Source organism: Pimephales promelas, chromosome 17, assembly GCF_988280905.1.
Source record: "Pimephales promelas chromosome 17, fPimPro1.hap1.1, whole genome shotgun sequence".
NCBI lineage: Eukaryota > Metazoa > Chordata > Actinopteri > Cypriniformes > Leuciscidae > Pimephales > Pimephales promelas.
Window position 1 is genome coordinate 8,448,274 of NC_142785.1, and position 22,937 is coordinate 8,471,210.

Sequence of the window (22,937 nt, forward strand, 5' to 3'; positions counted from 1 at the left end):
CTTGAAATTACTAATTTCAAAGATCATACTGTTGTGTTTCGGTGATTAAACCAATTGTTCTCATTACATATTACAAGAATCTTGTGTTTTGCAACAATGATTATGTGGACTGAAAATATGTATAGACTAACTATAATAAAAGAATGAGATCAGGTTTTGAAAGTATGATTTGTGTTATAAGTGTGAAGAGTACACCTAAGTGAATAAAAAAAGACCTGTAACATCTTAGACATCATTAAACTGTACTTCAGAACTGTCCAATTATGCCATATGTATTAACATCTTATGCCAAACCACGTTCCCAAGATCCCGTACATGAAGAATTAAGTTAAAAAATTAAGATATGACATTATTTCAAGCTTAACATTGTTGATGTCATCATTGCTGGCATATTGTATGATTAAAACAAAATAAAAAATACTAAAAAAAAAACTACATTTAAAATGGCACAGGGAAAATGGAAAATCAAGATCATATGCTCCAAGGAGTTCATTTTTCTTCACCACAAGGTGTCACCTTTTTGAAACTGCTCATTCTTTCGGGGTAATTTCTGGATGCTTTACAGATGAATAGGCTGAAATATTAAAACATTTTTTTTTCTCATAATTGAATTTTTAAAAATGAATATTTTTTTAAATATTTACTTTATTTGACTTTTGTCAATTATCTTTTGTAGTTTTTACTCTGTGGTGGAAACTAGGTGTGTGTGTGTGGGGGGGGGGGAGGGTAAGAAGAAAACAAAAAAGGATGTCACACCTTCTGGACTCAGAATTTTACACAACAAGGATCATTAACTTAAATCAATAATTCACTGTAAAAAAATATTGTTGGTTTAACTTAAAAAAAAGTAACCTGGTTGCCTTTAAATTTTAAGTTGATTCAAATGGAAAAAGTGAGTTAATACAATGAAGGAGATTGATTTAATCATCAAAAACTCAAAATAATATGTTATCTGAACTAAATAAATTATTTTATTATTGATATAATTATTACGATATAATAATATGATATTTTATTATTATAATAGTTGATTTGACAAAAGAAAAAATGTTGTGATAACAAATCTTGAAAATATTTTTTTACAGTGCTGATTGAGAATTACCATGAACCGTGGTCTCTGTAAATTTTTCAGCAGATCAGGTAGGGGTGACAAATACTTTAAAGCAATCTAAGGTTTTCTACAATGCTATTAATTTTGTATAATTAATAATGTGTTGTAATCTCTTCTTCTTGTTCTTCTTGTTTCTCTCTATTTTCATTTGTATTCATCTTTATCGTGTTCTTGGCACACATATTTTACAAATGTGGCGTAGAAAGGTTTTGTAGCAATATGGTTTCCAATCCAGTGACCTGACCTTGTGCAGAACTTGTGCAGATGCTAAATGTTTTGAAGATGAATGTTGTGGGGTGGCAAGAAAAAGGGGTCCACAGCTGCTTCAAACCTAACTTTGACTATTATTGTTACATTTATTCTGCTGTATAATTTCAGGAATCATTGTCAGTATTATACTTTTGGTTTGGAAATAATCGCACTCCCTAGAATCAGTTTTTATCAGTTTTTATCTGAAGCTGCCTTTCTCCTATACATCTCCCAACCCAAACATTTATCATGCATATGAATGCCTTTTGGAGGGATAAACTAATTTCAATAAATTCAACTAGAAATGGCTCCGTATAATATAGGGGAACGCGGGGCACAACGTAAAGCGGGGCTAGTTGTAACACACTTGTTTTAAATACTTCCACACTTGCTGGCATGCATGACAAAACTTGGTGTATTTACTAGTTGCCATTTCAATATAGAGAAAAAAATTGTGCCAAAATTCCAAAATCTTTGTAAGATATCACTGAACATTTGTTTAACCATAGTAAAAGTACATTTCTTACTTAAGTTAATTTTTCATCTCTATTTTTTGTGTTTATTTAAAATTAGACAAATCTTACATTAGTTTAATATCCAATCTGTTGTTTAACAGTTGATATAGTTCTTTAATGCTTCGCTAACTAAGACACTGAATTCTTGCAATATCGAGGTGCTCTCCTCACAAATTACTGTTTCTTATTTTTCACTTCCACTTCTCTTAGGTGTTAAGCTATAGGGCATCTTTAAGCCTACATTCAGTACCAGTAAAATACTTAAGTCATATTGGCCTTTGGGTGTGAGAAAAGTGCATTATAAATAAAATGTATTATTATATTAATATTATGCTTAAACTTAATGCTTTTTAACCCTCTATCTACTATCTGTTTTACATAAAATAATCCAGTTGTGTCAATTAGTTATTTTTATTTTTTATTGATGTGGGTAAGAATTTTAATAAATTATAGTGAATTATAGTGCTCTGACAACATTAGCTGAATACATAATAAATACATTAATAAATACATAAACAAGTAAAAACAATTCATCATGGCCAAAAGTAGCCACTGTGAATGGATAGTATGTGAAACCTTTACAATGTTAAAAGTCATAAGATTATTTTTTGTGTGACTGCATGTTTATGAATAAACCTAAGTAATGATTAAAACTCTAACAATATGGATAATAAATTCAGTATCTTCATTGCTTAGTGGAGAAGAGGAAGTATCCTCAACTAAGCTGGTAAGTCCTGGTCACATATATTCTGTTAAAAAACTGAAAAGACAAAATAATGTATTGACATTTTAAGCATATCAAGTAGCTGTTGAGTGTCTTAGTTTGATGGTTGAGCTATAGAAAATCAATAATGAGGTGGGTTTGAAAGGATTCTTTGACAGTTATAAATGTTACAGTTTTGTTAACAAAAAAAGGCTGTCATAAAGATGCAGCATAAAAAAAGATTTGGGATGAAGTGGTGAACAAACATTAAAGAACCACCTTTTTAGAGTGTAAATGATCACAATATTAAATAATCTGCTAATAATTTTTCAGTTTGACATACATCAATTATGAATCTACAATGCCCACTTACATAGCCTTAATTTACACTGTCCCTGATGTCTCCCCGTCACTCTTCTTGATCCTCCTATTTGTACTGCCTCTTAACCTATCATCCATTTCTTTTTCTTACCTGTCCTTGCTGTCCATTTTTCTCTTGAATAATACATGGCCTCACCTCTTTATTTCTCTCCTGCAGGGGTTTTCTGAATGCAATTGTCCCTCGTTGTGTGCGCTGGGGTCAATCTGTAGAGGCAGAAGACATAATCATATTCTACCTCAGTTAATGATGACTGGAACCCAAACACTGTTCCTGTGCATCAGTGTTCATCCAATTTTAGAAGCTTTTTTCACAAATACTTCAGCTTTCTCTGCAGTTCTAAATGATTATTTGAAATTAATACCATATTCAAAGCTATACACTGCAGTTTACAAGTTTCAATAATGTTCTCCTTATTTCTCAAAGTTTCATTCACCAATTTACCATGCTACTTCTTAAATCTAAGATAATATTTTATTGAACAACTGTGTGAACATTGTTCACTGTTTTTACATTATTAAACAGTTTGTTTTGCCATTCAAGCTACTGCCGATAGTTCACCCAAGACTGAAATCATTTACTCACCCTCATGCTGTTCCAAACCTGTAGGCCTATGAGTTTTTTTCTTCTGTTGAACAAAAAAGAAGATATTTTGAAAAATGTTATAACCAGAAAGTTGAAAGTTGCCAACTGTCTGGTTACCAGCATTGTTCAAATATCTTCTTCATTTTTGAACGAACAATCCCTTTAAGGGGAATCAACCTAAAGAGGACATCTGTAAAAGTTATTCACATGAGGAAATAAGAGGAAACTGTAAAAATATATATTAAGTATGGTCACTTGTATACACTGCTCCTGGAAAACATAGTATTTCATAAAAAATGAAAACATCTTATTATAACCACAATAGATTCTCTCAACTTTTTCAATGGATTTAAACTTGAAAGTGATAAGTGCAATGAAAGCACTTTGTAACTGTGGTAGTGGTACCACTTTGATTTTATTTAAGGTAGCAAGTTAACTTGTTCAATTTGAGTGGTTTGCATTTTATAAAAGTATAAATATATGATCACACAATTGGTAATCATAATTCTATGTAAGGCCATGATATGGTAGAGAAAAGTCTTTCTTAAAGCAAAGTCTTTCAGAAAAGTCTTTCTTAAAGAAAGTATTATTTGCAATATTACTTTTTCTTTACATTAGCACCGAATTCTTTTAAAAAGGCAACTCTTAAAAAAAAAAAAAAAAAAAAAAAAAAAACAGATAATATTTTCCTGTTTGTCTTGTCTCATGACATCCAATTGCTACAGTCAGAGTCGCAACACTGCACATTTGCAAAAAACAAAACAAAAAAAAAAACACTTTAGCACTTTTTAAAGATTTACGCTTAGGCTATAAGCACCTCACGTCATTACGCACTGTCAAGACGCCATAAAATAAAAGCCGCGAAGAGCGCGCGGTTCATTCTGTGAGTGTTAACTTGACAGTTTGTGTGACTCTCAGCGTGTTGGGATGTTCTTCTATTATTTCAGATAGAGCCAGAAAAACCAGTGTAGTATAGGTGTGTGCTTAGTTACACATAATGTATTTAACTTGGACTCTGATATCTTATGGATAATGAGAGCAACATCGTTTCAGAACCAAGGACAGCTCTCGACAGTCAACATGATCTCCGCGGTGACGAAGGATCGCGTGCAAGCACTCATGACCAGTCTGACATCTGAAGTGATGGACACCACTACAACTTTGCCGACGCTAAGTTTTATGGACAACGAGACCAGATGCGGACAGCCGATTTTGAATTACGGACATGTTGAGAAAGTGCTCGTCGGAGGAGTTCTGACCTTGCTTACCCTTTTAACAGTTTGCGGGAATCTTCTGGTGGTCATTTCAGTGTGTTTCGTGAAGAAACTAAAGCAACCTTCTAATTATTTAATCGTTTCTCTGGCCGTTGCAGACCTTTCGGTGGCGGTGGTCGTCATGCCGTTTGTCAGCATCACTGACCTCATCGGAGGACAGTGGATTTTTGGTCGTGTTTTCTGTAATGTTTTTATCGCCATGGACGTGATGTGCTGCACCGCTTCAATAATGACACTGTGTGTCATTAGCATAGACAGGTAGGTCTCCCAGATATACGTGCTGTTTGATAGAAAGCTAACCAAGTACATGTTAGATTAGTTCAGATTAAATGTTTTATTCAGTCTGTATATTTAGCTACAGTATGTTGAGAGACCGTCAAGTCACACTTTTTATTTAAGTGAAAATTTCAGGGTGGGTTTATTTTTTTGTCATACTTTTAAGTTGTTAAGTCAGTTTCTTTATAGATACACACCTTAAGACTTGCCTAGCCTTCAAATAAGCCACCAAACATTTTCAACATTATTTGACCAAAAGGAAAAAAAAACACGCACCATATTTAGCGTACCTGCAGCGGGCATATTGTCACAGTTAGACCTGTCATTAAACAGCATAGGCTTTTCAGATAAATAATTATGAATGAATGAGGAATTTATATAGGGATTTTATATGTAGCCTACTTCTGCAAAACCCAAAGCGCTTTACAATCATATAAGGGTGTGCAGCATCCACTTGGATGAATTATGAAACACAATTCATGAAATCAGCCAAACTGTAAAGAGAAAGAGATAGAAGAAATAATAAAATAAAATTACAATACACTGAAAAAGTATATACTAAATTAGCAGGTTTTATACCTTTATTTAAAATATTAAATAAATAGCCTACTAACAATTTTAAATCAGGTAGAAATAGTTTTTTAAGGTATTGCTACCACTTTTTATAGATTTAAATAACATACTGTCAACTGTGTGCACAGTACATAACTGTTGAAAAAACAAAATAATACTGTAAAAACAACTAAATCTACTGTAACTTACTGTACATAGATTATACAGTAAGAAACTGTTGACAAAAACAGTATAATCCTGTGAAAACAACAGAAATCGTTTACAGTGTAGATTTAAATATTGAATGCATGCATGTCACTGTGGTTTTATGTGGTTTTGTGGTTTTTATGTCTAGGTTCAACTATATGTTGAAAACCACCATGTCCATATCAAAAACACTCAAAACCTTATTTAGCCCTTTTGACAGCAGGGGTCTCTTTTCAAGAAGTTATTTTAAGCTTCGATTTATTCCAAAGAAGGGCAAAGAATGTCACTGTGAAATTGCCCACCTTTATGCAGTCTTTGACTGATGCACTTTTTTTCTGCCTTCTTTCATTTTTCCCATTCTCCACTCCATTTTCTCAGATACCTGGGCATTACTAAGCCATTGACGTATCCTATGAGACAGAGTGGAAAGTGCATGGCCAAAATAGTGCTTTCTGTATGGCTTCTCTCTGCCTCCATCACCCTACCCCCACTGTTTGGATGGGCTCAGAATGTCAATGATGACAACGTGTGTCTGATCAGCCAGGACCTGGGCTACACTATATACTCCACTGCCGTGGCTTTCTACATCCCCATGTCCGTGATGCTCATTATGTATTACCGGATATACAGGGTGGCGAAGGTGAGTGCCGCCAAGCACACGATCGCTGGCTTTCCCAAAGCGGAAGACGAGGAAAGCGTGAACTGCGTGACTGCGGCCCTAAAGCTGCAGAGGGAGGTGAAAGAGTGCGTGAGCTTTTCTCGACGTCTCAAAAGTAATCGTAAAAACATCTCCATCTTCAAAAGGGAGCAGAAGGCGGCGGCCACCCTTGGGATTGTCGTGGGGGCTTTCGCCGTGTGCTGGATGCCCTTCTTCCTGCTGTCCACGGCGCGTCCGTTCATCTGTGGGGTGCGATGCAGCTGCGTGCCTCTGTGGGTGGAGAGGACGCTGCTGTGGCTAGGCTATGCCAACTCACTCATAAACCCCTTCATTTATGCATTCTTCAACAGGGACCTCCGGACCACCTACCACAACCTCATTCGCTGCCGCTATCGGAACATCAACCGCAAGCTCTCGGCAGCCAGCATGCACGAGGCTTTGAAACTTGCTGAGAGACCTGACCTGGTGCTGTAGGCTGTCCGTACCCTTCATGTCTCTCTAGGGACTGATGCAGGCACACGGAGGCTGAGAGACGTTTTTGACAAATTCCTTATTGCTCTCGAGGAGGAGCTTTTCAGTCACTTCAATTAAGTCGAATTGCGATGACTTCAATTACGTGAACTTGGAACGGTTGTAAAACTTAATTAAATGCTGTATAAAATGCTTTATAAATTAGAACTTATTGCTATAAAATTAGCTTGAAGAAGGGGAAAAATAGTCATCAAAATTTCAATGAGTGAGGAATCCTCCAGTATCTTGTCCATATTTCATGCAGTATAGGCTACTTTTTCCTGGTTATATTATATAAGTAATAGTCCTCTATAATAATGAACCCATGGCAGCATGGAAGTGGCATTTTTACATTATGGATTATAAATGACAGTTCAACCAAAAGATAAATACTGCCATAATTTACTCACCCTCATATCATTCCTAACCTTTACTAAGTTAGAAAAGATTTGTTTTATTTTTTTTTTCCATATAATGGAGGTCACTGGACCCTCTTACCACCTTAAAAAAAAAAACATGTTGTTGAGATGTTGTTAAAAATATATTTTGTGTTCCACAGAAAAAAAGTCACAGGTATGACAACATGATGACAGATTTTTCATTTTTGGTATCTCCAGGTATTCGACAAATTTATAAAGCAACATTAGAACTCTACAATAAAGTATGCAGTGTGCAAGCAATCATAAAGATGAACACTTCACTTCGTTGCAGTCCCGTCCCTTCTGCCCTCCAAACAGTCACCTGATTTGACCATCAGTGATTGCCTCTAATGTGACTGCAAGCTGAGCGTGTCTCACCTGTAGTTGTATTATTAGAAGCAAGTCATTTATTGTCTTCTAGCTGTGAGAACGGCAGAGTTGGGCACTGGGCAGGTGCCTTTAATTTCTGTCAGCATGCTTGGCCAACAGATGGTAAACAATACATCAACACTAAGTCAAGCTGTGTATTCATCAAGCGTTTTAGTGACCACACTTTTGGATTTTAAACGTCTATGCAAATACAGTTAAAATTAATATTGTAAGAAAAAGTACTGGACATGAATAAGGCAGAGTTTGAAGTAGGTGATTTTAAATCATGTGTAAAAAAAAACATCATTATTGCAGGGAAAGAAAGATTAGGCCCACCTGCCTGAAAAACATTGGACAGCTCTAATTGATATCAATACAATCAAAATTACTATGTACAACTATTAAACTTAAATAAATGTAATACAATTAATACTTATTTGGAATATTCTTTTCAAAATAAAAATGTAAAGAAACCAGTTCCAAAAATATAACAAAAACAAATATACAGAATATACCATATATTCATGTTATGCAGCTGATTTGTCTAAATAAATATATATTTGTAATGGACAAAAAAGTTGAGTGTTAGATGACAGCAAATAATTAAATATTAATTTGAAATATTAAACATAGGGAAGTGAGTATACACAATTAGATTGCCTGTATTGACAGATAACATTTCAAAATATAGACTAAAAAATGCTTTAAGATTTACAGGCCTATAAGAGAAAAGATGGAAGTTTATCATTAAGATGCCGAGGGCACCGAACAGGCACAAAACAACAAATCTGTTCTGCTCCACCAGCTATTGTTTGAATTTATAGAAGATGCAAATTTTGGGGGATGGTTTTGTGAGGAAAATAAATATATCATATGTTAATTCACAAAGACAAATTACTGTGGTCATTGAATTAATGATTAATTATAAAAAAACAAAACAAAACAATAGGTTTGCATACATCCATTTTGAGGTGACATGTTGTTGCAGCCCGTTCTCATCCTTTAACGTCATATAGAACGCTATATGCAAAAACGGCGCTATACTACGCACATGGCACCCTTTATCGTTAATATAACACGCAAACCCAAGACGTCATAAATCCTTTAGCATGAATATGACACGCAGACCCTACCCCACACCTAAACTTAGCCCTCACAGCGCGTGTTATATTAACGATAACGATGTTCTTTATTCTATCCACAAGTTTCCGAGGGGCGCTCCTGTGAAAAATAAAGTGGGTGAAACTTCCGGTGAGGCGGCGGAAGTAGCATTCCAATGGTATTTTGTGTGTTAGTTAGCGAAGAGGCTAGCTGTTTTTCGGAGAATTATTTTACTATTTAAAGACGCAAATCTTTATGAGAGATGTCGTTACGGAGCTCAGGGACATCATGTGCTGTTCGCGGTTGTATGTATAACCGGACTAAACTAATTCAGTGGCTTAAACATGATTGTTTTGAACATAAACTGAAAACGAAATCACAGTGATCCTACCAGAGCCCGTCTCTGATCCTGCCAACGACTGTAGTTTCCATCACCTCCCAAAAGACGACGAATCTTCCTGTGTACATTTGTTTAAATTCTTAATATTCTATAAACTCTATCAGCATGTGATTGGCTGTTACACCTAAACTCAGGATCTAAGCCTGTGTTGATAGAATACCACATGTGCCAGTTAATGTATTCAAGCAGCACATTCATTTATAATTTTGAATATACTCCAAAGCACAATGATTAAGTGTGTATTTTTTATTTTAATTGTTTGTCAGCTCGCACAACTGTCTGTCACCATGCCTTGATGAGTAATGATTATTAATAATGTTATTATAATACTCCCAATCAACTACTGCGGAGGGTAAAGGTACTGTTATTTCACCCTTTTGAATTTCGTTGAGGTTGTGTTCCCACATCGTTAGCTAGTTTGGATCGCTATAACTTGAATGACTGTCAACTGTTGAATGAACAAGTGTCAAGCATGTCAAATCGCGCTTTGTTTACTTCCAACCGGAAGTCGCGCCCACTTTTGACGCAAGGCATCATGGGGCGTAGGAAACTTGTGGATAAGCAGAAGTGGAAATTAATGCAGATGTAATCAGCATAATACGTTAAGCCTCCAAGACTAAAAAGCATATAGCTATATTGGTATTACATTAGTGAGAATATTATTAGTATATTAGAAAATTAAAATGAGAAAGCCTTTCAAAGAGTTTCAGAATCTATACAAGAGGTTTTGTTCTCATGTTTTACCAGAACTGAACATGAATGACTGCTTCGTAAATTCTTTCTGAATTCTGTGATGGTGACATGCTGCCCTGCTGAGTCTTTCAGTCCCATGAGCCAAGTAGACCATTTGCCATTGCCACACAGTCACACCTGACACCCCAGTTCTCCCACTACAATCCTCCCTCATTAGTTAGTACAAATGAAAATGTTATTCCTGAAATTAGAAATAGACTTAGTTTATATTAATATCAATAATTTTCATTTTGAATAGTGCAAATGTAATTAATGATATCAAAAATGCTTCCTAATATGGCTTGCCATTCCATGTCACTGTGTTTTAAATGATAAAAGCAATAATTGATAGGCTACTTGAAGGTTATTATTTATTGAGGGATGTGCATCCATAATGACCAGTATATCCAGCCAATCAACATTTTAAATGCATCATAGTCAATGCAAATAGATTGCTTTCCATCTTGCTTTATTGCAGAGTTGTATAAGTTATCACGGTGACTTGGAGACTAGATAATCATTGTCTTGTTTGAAAAGTATGAGAGCCTAATGAGGATTGCCATAATGCCCATATTGTACTGGTAACTGGTCCCCATATATGTTTTACTGGAAAGTGCGCGTATCATTTCATGCACGCGCATATGAACTCATGTTAACATGCGATGTGGTTCTCTTCCGAGCTGCAGTTTATAAACAACGTTGCCCTTTGTATTATCAAACGTAATTTCAAGAAAGTGCGTCTGTAACAAGAATTTAATTTCTCGTGCTATTTGTATGGCATTTTTTTTTTCATATAGCCTACACTTTGGGCGTATAAATGGCATGAGAAATTAAATTCGTGGAATAGGTGCTTTCATGAGATCGGGCTGGTTAGACAGACAGATAGAGAGAGATGCACATTGCTGTTCTTTGCTGACATCAAACTTGGAGAGTACAACAACACAAGTCTGCCTCATCTCTGTTCCGGCAATTTACTCACATGGTGTTTTTCTCTCAGTCTGTCTTTTCGATGTTGTAAACTTTGATTGACGCGCTTTGACATGAGGGGGAGGCGGGGCCTTGAGTAATTCGCGGGGCCCTACGCAACTTGCGTAGTGTGCGTATAGGGAGGATCGGCTCTGCAGCAAGGCATGAGGGCTGCTTCCTGTCCATTTCGCTGGGGCCTTTTTTGGAATTGATGTACCTGCATGAATTATTCAATGTGATAAGAAATAGCTGTGTACTTTATTGAGTATACCTGTCAGTTTAATAATGTAAATAATTAAGTTGTATTCCTGTAGTTTAATTCTAGATATGTAGGCCTAGCATCATTCTGAAATGGTAAATTTCACTTTCAAAGATCTCTATTAAATTAACTTGATATCGTTTTTTATGTTCTCCATGCAGTCTGGCAAAAATTGTCGGTAACACTTTATTTTGATAGTCCACTTTAGACATTCAACTAACTATAAGTAACTTTGCCGCTATAACTAACTATCATTAGAGTATTAGTAGACTGTCAGCTTAATATCTGCTAACACTTTATTTTGTTGGTCCCTCAACAGACATTCAACTGACTGTAAGTAACTTTGCAACTACAAGTCAACTTGTTCTCCTAACCTGAACCCTAACACCTAATATAACCCTAACCTAACAGTCTACTGACAGTCTACTACAGCCTACTAATACTCCAATGACACTTAGTTGACATGTAGTTGAAAAGTTACTTATAGTTAGTAGAATGTTTAAAGTGACTATCGAAATAAAGTGTAACCGAATTGTCTGCTTAACTAAACCATAACAGTGTTTGAAAGGCAGCACTGTTTTGATATTCCTCAATTTTTTATCTTAAATATAAGATTTTTTTTTTTTAAATAATCTCCCTTGACTTTCATTTATATGTTCTTACAACATATTCTCATCCCAAGACATCATCTAACTGACGCTTTTTACCATACGTCAACATCCAAAGTTTTAGGGTACCCTTTAACGCAGGGGTCTCAAACTCAAATTGGCTGGGGGCCACTGCTGTTAACGAAAACCCATAGGAGGGCCATTTTACCATTCAAGTACAAGAAAGCGCAATATTTTTCTGGAAATTTATTTCATATGCTGAAATGTTAGCTCTCATTTATTTCAGATTATGTAACTAACATATTTGTGTCATTCTTAAAGGGTTAGTTCACCCAAAAATGAAAATAAAGTCGTTAATTACTCACCCCCATGCTGTACCAACCCCGTAAGACCTTCGTTCATCTTCGGAACACAAATAAAGATATTTTTGATTGAATCTGAGAGCTAGATCAGTCCTACATAGACTGCCTAAGGGACTGGCTCTTGACGGCCCATAAAGTCATTAAAGAAAAGGTTTAAATATTCCATGTGCCTACAGCGGCTCAATTATAAGTTTATCAAGCGACGAGACTACTTTTTGTGCGAAAAAAACATAAATAACGACTTTATTCCACTATTCCATTACTTCCTAATGGGCGCATGCGCGAGAACTGAGACGAGGACGTTCTCATTCGTCTACTTCTTGTTACCGGCTGCTCACCGCTTAGGAGTTTTACCGCCCCCTACCGTATAAGATGATGTGCTGATATACATAGATATCATAGAGACCTATACGATGTCTATGCTGATATAGCTGGAAGCGCAAAACTTTCTGTTTACAAGCAGAGGAAGATGCGCGCTGTACATACGCTTTTCAATTTGCGTATTTTCTGCACTATAAGGTGCACTTAAAAGCATTTAATCTTCTCAAAAAACGACAGTGTTCCTTATAATCCGGAGCGCCTTATATATGGATCATCATTTTATACGGTAGGTGGCGGTAAAACTCCTAAGCGGTGAGCAGCCGGTAACAAGAAGTAGACGAATGAGAACGTCCTCGTCTCAGTTCTCGCGCATGCGCCCATAAGGAAGTAATGGAATAGTGGAATAAAGTCGTTATTTATGTTTTTTTCGCACAAAAAGTAGTCTTGTCGCTTGATAAACTTATAATTGAGCCGCTGTAGGCACATGGAATATTTAAACCTTTTCTTTAATGACTTTATGGGCCGTCAAGAGCCAGTCCCTTAGACAGTCTATGTAGGACTGATCTAGCTCTCAGATTCAATCAAAAATATCTTTATTTGTGTTCCGAAGATGAACGAAGGTCTTACGGGGTTGGAACAGCATGGGGGTGAGTAATTAATGACTTAATTTTCATTTTTGGGTGAACTAACCCTTTAACAAAAAATGTAAACATCAGTATGTATTAAACAGATATATTCAACAATATATAATAATTTTAACAGTTAGTGCAAGTCTTTTTCCCTTTATTTAACTTGAATAACTTCAAAACATTGTACTGAACTAAACCTTGCAGTGAATACAATCCCTGAATACATTTGCACACTATCACTATTCTATTTCTTGCCAGAAACTTGGCAGCGCTTTTGCTCACACAACTGAGCCACGCTTGCCCTTATGGAGGTCACAGTTGAAACCCTGAGTACAGCTTCAAGATGAGCGTCACTAAGCTTAGACCTACTTGGATTCATTGAAGTTCATAGTTGAGAACAATTTCTCACACAGATATGTGCTTCCAAAAAGGCAGATTACCCGACTGAACACTTTGGATAGCTATGGGTAGGAGGTAACTCTTTAAAAAAAACTGTCCAGTCTTTTCTGCTTTTCCCTGTGCCTCTCTGTATTAAGGTTTTAGCTCACTGTTGCACTGCAAGTCAACAAGCTCCATTTGCAACACACTTGGGACACTCTCCACGTCAGCTGAGAAGGGATCTGCGAACAGCTCGAAAGTGTCAGCAAAACGCTGATCAAATTCCTTCAGCTGTCAATAGCAGAAGCATATTCATCACCACTGAATGCTGTGCCTTCCTCGACAAGAGATCTGCATATAGTGAAATGACTGAGGTTTTTTGCAGAAAGCTGAGTTTTCCACAATTGCAGCTTGTGGAGAAAGCTTTCACACTTTCATATACTGCTGTGATGAGCTGACCAGGACCCTGGAGCTTCAAGTTAAGGACATTTAGCTCCTGTGTTATGTCCACCAAGAAAGGTCCATGACCCATAGGATCATCAAATTCAGGAACATCCATTCTGCCATCTTCCATAAATCTCTTCACCTCTGCTCTTAAGTCAAAAAACCTCTTCAGGACATTCCCCCTGCTGAGCCAGCGCACCTCAGTAAAGTAAAGTACATCGCCATATGTTGACTCAATTTCTTCTAAAAAGGTCAAAAACTGGCGGTGCTGTAAACTTCTTGACCTGATGTAATTGACACATTTCAGGACATCAGACATGACATGCTGCACAGCGCTTGTTGGTGTATAATGCAATGCAGAACAACTGCTGGATCTGCATTTTTTTTTCTTCTAACTTTCTTTGTACCAGCGCTACCAGCCCATTTTTTTTGCCTGTCATAGATGGGGCGCCATCAGTGGTAATGCATACCAATCTGTTCCACGGCAAACCAGCGCTCTCAATCGCATCGCACAGCTGCTGAAATATATCATTGGCTGTGGTACGTCCGTGCATTGGACACAAACTTACGTAATAACTCCTCCGTCACTTCAAATTGTTCATTTATAACCCTGATGAAAATGGCAAGCTGCGCAATGTCTGTTTTGTCTGTGCTTTCGTCAAACGCCACAGAGGCCCAAACAAATTTAGGTTCTGGGAACGTTCTGGGAACGTTAGTTTTTAGTTCCCAGAACGTTCCTAGAACTTTCCCTTAAGGTTAAGGGAACGTTCCCGGAACATTCTCCCTACGTTATAAAAATGGAACCTAAAAATAACCTACATGGAACGTTCCTATAACGTTCTTGTTTGGTTCCCAAAAAAATAACCTCATGGGACCATTCGGGAACGTTAGGGGAACGTTCTGTGTACGCAGTGAAATTCTCTAGCTTTGCCACACAACTCATATAACAACCCGGTCTCATCCCAAGACGTCATATAACTGGCGTTTTGGGACGTCTTTTGACCATTCGTCAATTTTCGCCTTTTTAGGGCCCCCTTAAACGTCGGTAGATGAGGTTATGGGATCCTAACTCTACCCCAGACCTAAACCTAACCCTAAACCTAACCCTAACGCTGCCTTCACACTGGCAGTTTAAATCAGCTCCGTAATACGCAATACGTTCCCAACGGACGTCGTAATACACAGTGAAAAGTCAGACGCGGGTAGAACAAAAATTGCTGAGAGATTAAATTTTGATTGTGTCAGTTCTGTATGATCTCTCTGATTAGGGTTATGCTGCGTGAGGAAAGTTGCTCAGGACGTTGACATGTCAGGTCGAATAAAAATGTGATATATAGTGGTCAATAGTTCAATGTCTACCTTCAATTTAATTGTATTAACTGCCCTTATAAACGTTAGAAAGTCATGAAATTATAAAATGACATGACAACTTACCGTTATAAAATCATTATTTATTTTATTTAAAGTTGATAATTCAGGTTTGTGTATCAGTACCATAGCAACGCTCAACTTCCGCTGGAATTGTCGGATAGGAACCGTCCGTAGCTTTTCGCACGAGTTCAAATTTTTGAACGCATCCGGATGACCAACGGACACGATTTTCTTCGCACCGCACTCGGTCGGACCCGTTTCGGACCCATTCGCATGCAGTCTGCGAATCTCCATAGGAAATGAATGACTTCCGGTCGTTTCGCAGCCGCATCGGAGCTGATTTCAACTGCCAGTGTGAAGGCGGCGTAAACCTAACTGACGTTAAAGGTAAAGCGTCAGTTGTATGACGACCCGGGATCGCCATCTACTGACGTTTAAGGGGGCCCTAAAAAGGTGGATATTGACGTATGGTCAAAAGACGTCCCAAGACGTCAGTTATATGACTTTTTGGGATGAGACTGTGTTAGATATAATAAATGTCACTGGACAACTCGCTATCCGCTCTGCCACTGTGTTTGTCGATAGAGAGATATTGTTGAACAAGCTCTTCTTTTCTGGACATAGAATCTCAGCGACTTTTAACGTACAGTCCTTCATAAACGGTCCTTCAGTGAATGGCTTTCCTGCTTTAGCGATCAACTCACTCACCACATAACTTGCCTCAACTGCTGCATCAGCATCCTTTTTGTCTTTGCGGAAAAGGCTTTGCTGGGATGTTAGCTCTCTCTTCAACTTCATGGCTGTTTTTTCTCTCTCGTCTGCCTGGTACTTCTCGTACTGTTCTCCATGTTTAGTTGAATAATGATGCTTGAGATTATACTCCTTTAGGACGGCAACCTTTTCTTTTACATATCAGACAGGTAGCATTTCCATTAAACTCCACAAAAAAATACTGCAATGTCCATCTTTCCTGAAACTGTCTGTGTTCGTCGTCCACTTTCCTTTTCGGTTTGGATAGAGACATTTTCGTTTTCGTTAGCAGCCAAACAAACTCCTATGACCAAAATCAGCTCTATTTACAAATATGCCGGGTTTGCGCGGGTTTTCTTCTTTTTTTATGCGTACACGCAGGTTTTTTTTATATATATATAGAAGGATCGTGTTTGTTTCAATTTAATTTAAAGTGTTATTTTTTTAATTGGCATGAAGCAACTAAAATAATTAATAAAAATAGTTTTGCGGCCGAATTATGTTATATTTTCTACATCTGATGTGGGCTGGAGGAAGGGGGAGGGGGGGCCGTAAATGGTCCGCGGACCGGCAGTTTGAGACCCCTGCTTCAGTTAGATAATGATCCTAGGGCCGCCATCCATCTGATGCTTTACCTTGAGCGTCAGTTAGATGACACGGGTGGGTTTAGGTCGGGGTAGGATTAGGATTAGATAGCGACATCTAACTGACGTTAAAGGGTGCCCTAAAACGTCAGATGTTGACGTATGGTCAGTTATATGACGTCTTGGGATGAATTGCATAACTCGTCTTAAAAGTTAGTAAACTATGTTTTTTTTTTTTCTACAAGACTGGTCCTAACTTTTTAAAATCAGTTACATAAAAAGGTAGATCTAATTTGAAACTGTAAAGTAAGACTGGTGACCTTTTGTCTAACTGCAAATTGGTCAAACTAGTACTTGAGACAGTCTTAACATATCGGTAGTTTATGCAACTGGCCACAGAATTTAAATAGTAATTTACCGCAATGTTGCCTTTGTAATAATTGCATAATCACACATTTCAAATTCCTAGTATATGTATACTGACAGCCCATTCTCACCCCCAAGGCGTCACTTAACTGACACCTTGGGAAGCATTTGGACATGCTTCAATATCTGACGCTTTAGGCGCCCTTTAGCGTCAGTAAGTTGACGCCCTAGGATCGCGTGTACCCTACCCCCACCCCACACCTAAACCTAACCGCGTCCTCTAACTGACGCTTTCCTTTAGCGTCAGTTAGATAACGGCGTAGGATCGCGTCATGTAAGTGACGCTAAAGGGCGCCTAAAACGTCAAATATTGAAGCATGGTCAAAGGTGACGCCTTGGGGTGAGAATGCATTGGTACACGCGATCCTAGGGCGTCATCTTACTGACGCTAAAGGGCGCCTAAAGCGTCAGATATTGAAGCATGTCCAAATGCTTCCCAAGGCGTCAGTTAAGTGAAGCCTTGGGGGTGAGAATGGGCTGTAATTCAGTATAATTCAAGTGTGTTAATGATTAGTCAACTAGAAGTGTGCTACATATTTTGGAACAACTCATTTTGTACTAAGTATATTTAAGTTGTAATTAAATTGTAGTAAATAATAACTTTATTTAGTGTACTTTAGTGTAAATTAGATAAACTTCAAGTATAATTAGAATTGTATATGCCTGTGTAGGGATTAATTCCATGCTTGATTAGTGATATTAAATTGATTTGTTACATCATGTCTTTGAAACATACAACTAATATACGAAATGTATTTGATTAAAAATATGCTCAGTAATACCTTTGGCTTATTCCAATACTAAAAATTGCACACATTGTCTAATACTTTTCAATGCATTGTTACAATGATCATTTCTGGACTAAAATATATTTTTAACCTCTTAAGTGTTGCACACCCTTTTTTGAATAAACATGAAAATGCACAATCTGAACAAAAAAAGGGTCTTGTTTTAAAGAAGAAATGTTGACATATTTCTATCAAGTTAAATAAATGAAGAAAGTGAAACAGAAAAAAAGTTATAGAAGTTTGAGTTTATGAATATGTAAAAGAAAATAATTATTCATATTTTATATAAACTATATATATATATATATATGTATTTCAAAATCCGGTGGACACTAAAACTGCACGAAAATCAAAGCCAAGTTGTATTTCAAATTTTAGGTTGATATCTCAGAAAATGAGCTTTCAGTAAGATTTTGATAGGGCGCGGTACCAAACTTTCCCATATGTGTTTTGAGTGATCTGGACCATTATTTCCACAATTTTCATACAATTTATGAAGTAGGCATCTGTCAGGGCTCCGGCACTGGCGGGCAGGCAACGGGCTCCGGCTCTGGAGGGCACGACGTGAAGCTCTGGCTCAGACTGAGAGGATACTGTGGGTTTGCATTGTTCCTCATCATTAAAACCCACAGTAATATTTGAGTCACTTGACAAAAGGGCATAATCGCTGTATTCCTCTAGGGAAAAATGAATTTTACCCCCAGGCAGTTTATAGCTTAACAATTCATTTAATACATGACAGAAAGTGTCCTTTAATGCTATGTTTTATTAAAGTCCACAGGAGATTTCCAGAAATTCAAAAACATAGTTCTCAATTGATCTGTTACCTTGACGTAGGCAAAGTAGGGCAACTGCTGGATTCAGCTGCCATATCAAAAATGGTGAATCTATAATTTTATTATAGACATATAAACATTTTCAGACCTTCTAAAAAAATTTATGAATGTTATCTTTTGAACTAATGGCATGAAAACAAACTGAGGTTTATACAATTCTTTCTTGATTTTCAAGTTCATAACTAATAAAGTTCTTAACACGCCTTAGGAGTATGAAAATATTCTTTTTTTCAAATTGATAGATTATAACTCATCTGTAATTTATTTTGAAAAATCAATCACCGCATATAAAAACAGATTGTAAGCTTTCAAATTATATATAGTTTGTCAATATTAGTTTAGGTTTAGTAAGGATATTACTGTTTTAATTGTTCACTTATTCGCTTAAAATCCATGGGTGATAGGGCTTTTTCTTCAAATGCTCCAAAACTTTGGAACTCTGCCAACTAAGATTAGTCAAGCTGAATCCATTAGTGTTTTTAAATCATCCATTAAAACTTATTTGTTTAGGCTTTTACATAATTGTTCGTAATTACAATATTATTGTTATTATTATTATAAATCGAACATTTCATACTTATTTTTGTATTTATTCTATTTTTTCTGTCATTAATGTATTGTTTGAATAATTGTATGTTTTATCATGTTTCTATTCTTGCGAAGCGCTTTGAGATGCTACTTTTAAAGGCGATATCGAAAATAAAGTGTAATAAATTATTATTCTGCATGACCATATTCTATATCCCTTAATCCTAATACCTAAACTTAACAGCTACCTTACTAACTATTAATGAGCAGTAATTAGGAGTTTATTGAGGCAAAAATCATATAATTAATAGTTAATTAATAATAGTGATAATTTGACCCTAATCTAAAGTGTGACCGAATATTTTTCATGGAACCCACATATTGATCATGATAAGCCACATATTTTGCTCTATATGAATATAAATGGTGTGCCATTCAGTCATGTTAAATAAGAAATATTTACTCTGCATCTCAATACAATAACATGTATGACTAGCTGTTTCTCAAGGTTCACTGAAGAGTTAAATTAGTGCAATTGCAGCTTTTCAAAAAAAGTTTACTTCACTGTAAAATAAATGTAATGAACTAAAACAATTATTTCATACAAATTATATTTTTTACAAAATAATTTTGGACTCTAAAATCAAAGCCACATCTAACCAAATTGTGTTCACAAAAGTTGTAGCTGTCTAAAGGGTTTAAAGTACCGTTTCAACACAATGCCTAATTTAACATCAGTTTTCACATTATGAATCTGTTTAAATTCAAAGTAGTATGCACACATGGAAACAACACTTAAGCTGCTCTGTCAAAAACAAAAAAAAAACAAACAAACAAAAAAAAAAATAATCTATTTCCGCTCCCCAAGATGACCACAGATGGTTTTTGTCAGGCTGTTCAAAGCCATTTCCACATGCAGTTAAGCTAATTTTTTTTTTCTTTCCTTTTTTTTCTGCAGGTCCTATCCAGTTCCTGTGACTTTCCCATTGGGAAATTATTTAATCATTTCACAGTAGCTAGTGAATTAACAGCATAAAACAGCTGAACAAATAAATCAGCATTCAGAGGTTGTCCTTTCTCTCTTTCGTACCTGTTCCTAATTGTTGTCATCCATTACTCCCTGACTTCTTGTTAGTAATGATACAGCTGTGGAGAAATCTCTGAGGTGTTATTTCTGACCGATTGTGAAGTCCTGTTAATATTGTAGTCTGATTCTATCAAAGGGCATTACTTTAACAGCCAGGACAGCTGGCCAATTACAGCTCCTTATCAAGGAAGGAGAAGTTCAGGCTCCTGGAAATAGATCAGGCACTACAACATATTTTTAAAAAGGTCCAGCAAGCATAGAGTGCTTAATGAGAATTTTGTGTTAGATACGTACAGTTTGTGTGCCAGAGCCCAGATGATGTTTGGCTAATAATATCGCCTCCTTGCGCTTTCAGTGCGTTTGGGACTGGCGCGGTTGGTCTGTCCTTCAGGACTGTGTGATTTATTAGTCTCGAGACTTTTTTGTTTCAGAGGTAGCGGCGGAGAGCATGTTCATGAAGCGGCGTATTGTGTGGAGTCTGCTTGGGGCCTGCGGTATATTGAGGAACAACAGACGGGAGGTCCAAGCACTGACAGGGTCATTCTGACTTTCCTTTGTAAGTTTAGGCTGCAATTATAGTGTGTAATTAGTGTCATTAAGTATTCAAGTATTCAAAGTATTCTAGTATTCAAAGATCTGGCTGGTGGAGCGACAAGCGTGATTATGTTTTATATATTATAAAACAAACCAAAAGTAGCAAATATTGGTGTGAACTTCTTTTTGATCAGCAAGATGTAAAGCAAGAAAAATGTAGCTTCCACAGGTTGATAGCTATATAGAAGATCAATATCTGGAGTATCTTTTCAAAACATCACTCTTACATGATTTGTACATGGTGTAGGTTTAAGAACGTGTCTCTACTGATATGTGTGCTGGTGCTTCTGAAACTACTAGCAATAGATTCACCTTGAAATCTTCCCTGCATTCGGGGTGTTGGGATACAATTCTGAAATATTTATTTATTTGCAGATGGCCTAATTTAAAACAGGGTGAAATTCTTAAAAAAGATAACACTGTCAACCATGGATGAAAAAAACAAAAACAAACAAACAATAATTATAAGTTCTGCAATTAATATATTAATAGAGTTATAAGTCAAGTCATTTATGTATATAGCACTTTATACAATACAGGTTGTTTCAAAGCAGCTTTACAGTGATAAACAGGAAAATGACTCAATGATGCAAACAGAATTCAATTCTGCTGAAAAGCAGCTCTAAAAGAGATGTATAGTTGTCACGGATCCACCCTCATCGGCACGTCACCCTCATCATCAATCGTGTTTATCCCGCTGTTTACTTAGCTGTCCATCATCCGATCTCCGTCCAGTCTCCTCGGCTTCTCGTCTCGCCTGGTCCACCTTCCAGTCTGGTCTTCAAACTCTCTTTCTTCGGATCCTCACAAAATCCTTGAATTCAGATAAGAGACTCTGTCAGACTTCCATTACCATCCGTCTTCCTCTTATCAGGTATATTCACCTATCTATCTGCCATTATCAATTATGTGCTCATTTAATAAACCTTTGTGTTTGCTGAATCTGTCTGCGTCTTGCCATTTTAATGACAGAAGACTGGACCAATATGCAAGAGCCAACAGATCACGTCGATGGAGACGGTTCTGAAGCTTTACTGTGGAACCGCTGGTCATCTCCTCTTCGCATGTCCAGTTCGTCCACCATGACCTAGGGTGACCTTCTCCATCTCAACCATAAAACATACCCCAGTCATGCATACGTATTTTCTACGATCTCTTCCAGTGAAAGCATTGATTGACTCTGGCTTCGTGGGCAATTTCATTCCTCTCTCTACACTTCATAGTCTCAAAGCTCATCGGAAATCCATTAAACAATGTTTGCATACAATCCATCCTGGGAAAAATGCTTGGTCGTGGTCACATCAAGTATTCAAGTCCCATCCTTTCTCTTCAAATTGGCTGCCTGCATGTCGACAGATTATCTTTTCTGGTACTGGAAGGCTCCACTGCAGACATCATCCAGGAATGCCCGTGGCTGGAACTCCATTCCCCAAACATCTTCTGGTCTACTGGAGAAATCCGTCATTAGGGAGAAAGCTGTTTTTCTCAGTGTCTGTCACCTGTCAAGAAGGTTGCTTCTTCCTCATCTACCTCATCTATCGGTTAAACCACGATCGTAAGCCCAGCCACCGACATCGAACCTGAGATCCCCATCTATTACCGGGCTTTCCAGGATGTGTTCAGCAAGCAACTGGCTACAAAACTTCCACCTCATCGGCCATGGCACTGTGTGATCGACCTACTGCCTGTGGTGACACCACCTCGCGGTAAAATCTGCTCGCTGTCAAACCTGGAACAGAAGGCCATGGAGGAGTACATCAAGGAGGCTCTTCGCCAGGAATACATCCAACCTTCTACATTCTCTGCTGCTTCCAGTTTTTTCTTTGTAAAAAAAAAAAGGACGGAGGCTTGCGCCCCTGCATTTATTATCGGACCCTCAACGCTTCTACTGTCAAGTTCCGTTACCCCTTTCCTCTGGTTCCAGCCACAGAGCAAACTACGTGATGCTCGGATCTTCTCAAAACTA

At 37.1% G+C, this 22,937-nt stretch overlaps 1 protein-coding gene across 1 annotated transcript; it reads left to right on the top strand.

Annotated features, from left to right (window-relative positions):
- Positions 1–4,402: 4,402 nt before the first annotated feature.
- Positions 4,403–7,534, top strand: htr7 (5-hydroxytryptamine receptor 7). The gene is made up of 2 exons (XM_039685463.2): positions 4,403–5,074; positions 6,230–7,534. The coding sequence occupies exons 1-2, from the start codon at positions 4,575–4,577 to the stop codon at positions 6,981–6,983; spliced, it is 1,254 nt and encodes a 417-aa protein (XP_039541397.2). The 5' UTR covers positions 4,403–4,574; the 3' UTR covers positions 6,984–7,534.
- Positions 7,535–22,937: the final 15,403 nt, after the last annotated feature.

Bases quoted from the DNA above. Each gene is read 5' to 3' on its own strand.
- htr7 (XM_039685463.2), top strand. From the start codon at position 4,575: ATGAGAGCAACATCGTTTCAGAACCAAGGACAGCTCTCGACAGTCAAC. The intron at 5,075-6,229 runs GTAGGTCTCCCA...CCATTTTCTCAG, and splicing joins TGTGTCATTAGCATAGACAG to ATACCTGGGCATTACTAAGC.